Source organism: Pezoporus wallicus, unplaced genomic scaffold (genome assembly GCF_028554395.1).
Source record: "Pezoporus wallicus isolate ANWC-B61680 ecotype Strahan unplaced genomic scaffold, APGP_CSIRO_Pwel_v1 contig_13889, whole genome shotgun sequence".
NCBI classification, from domain to species: Eukaryota; Metazoa; Chordata; class Aves; order Psittaciformes; family Psittacidae; genus Pezoporus; species Pezoporus wallicus.
The window spans coordinates 17,899-21,180 of NW_026638302.1; the positions used below are offsets into that span (position 1 = coordinate 17,899).

Genomic DNA, 3,282 nt, shown 5'->3' on the forward strand with positions numbered 1-3,282 from the left:
CAGTCCTGGGCTCCCCTTCCCTCTAATATCATCTGCTTTGCTATTTTATACATAGCAAATTAACATGACATACAATGCAATTAAAGTGTTTCAGTTCAATTTCTAGTTTGCTTGCACTTTCAAACAGATAGGAATTAAGCAGAAAGTTCAGTCCATGTTAAAATGTGAAAAAAAAAAGTTGAGAGATTATAAAAAAGTTTGTAATTTGCATCTTTGAATCTCTTTTCAATCAGTCCAGTGGCTAGGTACATAGCTAAGTAACTGATACAGTTGTGGGAATTAAGGCATTCAGAGAAGTTGGTCAGCGTGCTGTTTTTACTCATGGTTCTTTGAACTATGGCTCAAAGAAGGCATATGTCCTCACTTTTTACATGGAAGACATGGAAAGTTCTTAGAGAGAAATACCATGAGGGTAAAAAACCCCTTTAAAAACCTGGAGGGAGATGCCCTGAAAGCAACATTGCCCTTGGTGACTGTACAGACCCTGCACACTGCTGCCAGTGGGGCAGCAAAAGTGACAACTGAAGGGCTGGGAAACCTGCCCTTGGAGGGGAGAAAAGGGGAGAAAAGGGGAGAAAATTCCTTCACCTTGAAGGAATTGCAGGAACCCACACTAATATGTTCTGGCATATAGCACCACATCCCTGTGGACCACTACGAAATGACCTAACTAGAGACCGCGTAAACTACTTTGCTGCTGTGATTTCAAATATGGCTACAAAGCTTTCAGTGCAAAGAGGGAAGGAGAAATTATCATACCTGAAGAGGAGGGTGAGGAAGGATGTGGGCTGTCCTCCTGGGCACTTCCCATCTGCGAGAAACCTCCACCTACTCGACTTTCTTCAGTAATGTTAGAGGACCCTGGTGTTGTTGACCTGCTGACAGACTGAGACTCTTGATCACTTCCAGACCCACGTTGCTCATCAAGACCACCTTGAATTATTTCATCTTCTCCTTTCATGTCTCTTTTGTGGACCCTGGAGTGAATGACCACTTGGTGATATGTTCTGAAAACCCTTCCACAGTCCAGGCATTCAGTTGGCTTTTCTGTCACATTTCTATGACTTTGTAAGTTGTAATTGAGTCCCTGGTTCATACCATGCAACAAAAAATCTTTATTGCCTTCTGAAGGGTCTAGTTTGTTTGGCAAGTCTCTCTGATTGCCCATTTTAGTGCTGTGAACCAAATCAGCAGGCATTTTCTGCTTAGAACCATCTGCTCCTACTAACACAAACTCTTGCTTCTCCTTATCAAACATAACTCCAGCATTTGCCAAAGTGTCTTCATGGCTGCGCTGTATCTGCTGCTCTTTAGACAGAAAGCTATGTTCCATGGTCATTCCCCTTGCCATAAGCTGCCAGGCCTGATAGCTGTTTACTGGATCCATCTCTGCCGCTTTGGCAGCAGCTTGTAACCTTTCTATGCAGGTGGATTTCAGCAGAGGCACCAGATTGAGACAGCCCAATAAGTATTGTTTATCCCCTTCAGCCATACTGTTGCCAATGCCAGAAATGGGTGAAAGAAACTTCCCCAAGACTTCTTTCTCTTTCATGGGCATATCTCCTTTGTTATATATTTGATTTTGTTCACTTAAACTTGCTTTGTCAGGAGGAAGAAACCCACTCTGCAAACATGACAAATATCTTGAATATAGGCTTGTATGAGCTTCCTGGGACATGATGCTAATGGAGACAGGTACTTCAGGATCATTAGGAGATTTGTTCTTTACAGATAACTTATTCAGGTAAACTTTCATGTGATTTTTAAGAAACCAAGGCTCTTTGAATTGCCTCCCGCATATCTGACAGCAGTGTTCAAAGAAATCCTTGTGCTTTCTCATGTGGCCTTTTAGGAACCAGGCTTGGCTAAACACTTGGCTGCAAACCTTGCAACGGAACTTGTTGGTGGACTGCTCCCCATTCCTGTTGGAGTCCTGGCCCTGGGCTGACTCTTCAGTTATGTGAGCCTTCTCCATGTGGCTGATCAGCTCCTCCTCCTTTGAGGCAGCAAAGTCACACAGGGTGCACTTGTAAGGCTTGTGCAGGATTCTTATGTGCCTGTCCAGCTCTTCTCTCTTCTTAAACTTGCCTTTGCAAAATGTGCATCTAAACCCAGCTGTCTGAGTGACAACTTCTTCCTGAACACTGACTGGCTTTGGGGAGGGAAGAGGGTTTGTAATATCAGGTGTGCTGTGATTAGCTGGCACAGACAAGTTACAGTTTGTGAGAGGCATTGGCTGGGAGTACCACTGTGCTTTCACATTGGGTCATGGCTGCAAGAGGTGCTCTTCATCTGTTTGTCCCGAAGAATTGCTCTCTCCTCCAGCTCATGTAAAAGTCTGTTTTCTTCTCGTACTCTTCCACTACCTTTGCCAAGGTTTCCAAGATTATGAGTACGCAGGTGTATCTTCAGGTTGCCTTTCTGAGCTGCTCTGTGGTCACAGTATGGACACTTAAATGATTTCTCTCCAGTATGAGTTCACATGTGTAGCGACAGGATGCTGTTAAAGCCAAAGTGTTTCTCACACAGAGGACATGGGTACTTCCTGTTTTTCCTGGCATCATCCTCTATATCACTCACCTGAGACATAATGCCTAGGTTTTGTCCATTCAAGAACTGCTGCAGGTTTATGTGCCCGTTCAAACTGGTATCAACCTGTCTATTGAGCTGGTGGGCCAACAGAGCCATCTGACTGCTGATGGGCTGGTTTGCTATGGACATGTGTCTTTTGTCTTCTAGTGGTGCTGACACCTTCTCCTCTGGATTCTGCCTTTTCTGGAGCTCTGGGAAGTCATGGCTGAGCTGGGAAGTGACCTGGTGCAGCTTCTGGCTCATTGAATACTGCCCATTGAGTATGGTGCTGTTGAGATGGGTGTCAGCTTCTGGCACAGCTGAAGAAACACCAAGGCACAAACTAGCTTCTTCCATCTCTGAAAATCAGAAGATAGTTTAGATTCAGACTGTGAGAGTTACAAACATTGAATCACTGATGTACAATTTGCATTTTATGTTTTACCTACTCATAATAATGCAAAGGAATTAGTGTAAAAACAATAAAAAATGTATTAAATGCCAACTGTGCTACACAATTTTGACCATACATGTGCTTTCATCATTCTGTATGTTTGCCAATAGCCATTAAATACTATTTTAAAATATGCTACAATTTCAAAATCTAATTCCTACTGAAGGGGCAAAAGTTTTTACCACCTCCCTTGTCTGTCTTCTTGTGAAACTGCACCCATTTACATTTCTAAATATATAGAAAAAGAACTGTTGTGC

The 3,282-nt window shown here is 43.2% G+C and overlaps 1 protein-coding gene across 1 annotated transcript; it reads right to left on the bottom strand.

Moving 5' to 3' along the window:
- Positions 1 to 715: 715 nt before the first annotated feature.
- LOC130599664 (zinc finger protein 536-like) lies at positions 716 to 2,928 on the bottom strand. The gene is given in 2 exon segments (XM_057410338.1): positions 716 to 2,283; positions 2,286 to 2,928. Coding segments are annotated over 2 exon segments (2,211 nt in total).
- Between the last annotated feature and the right edge of the window lie 354 nt (positions 2,929 to 3,282).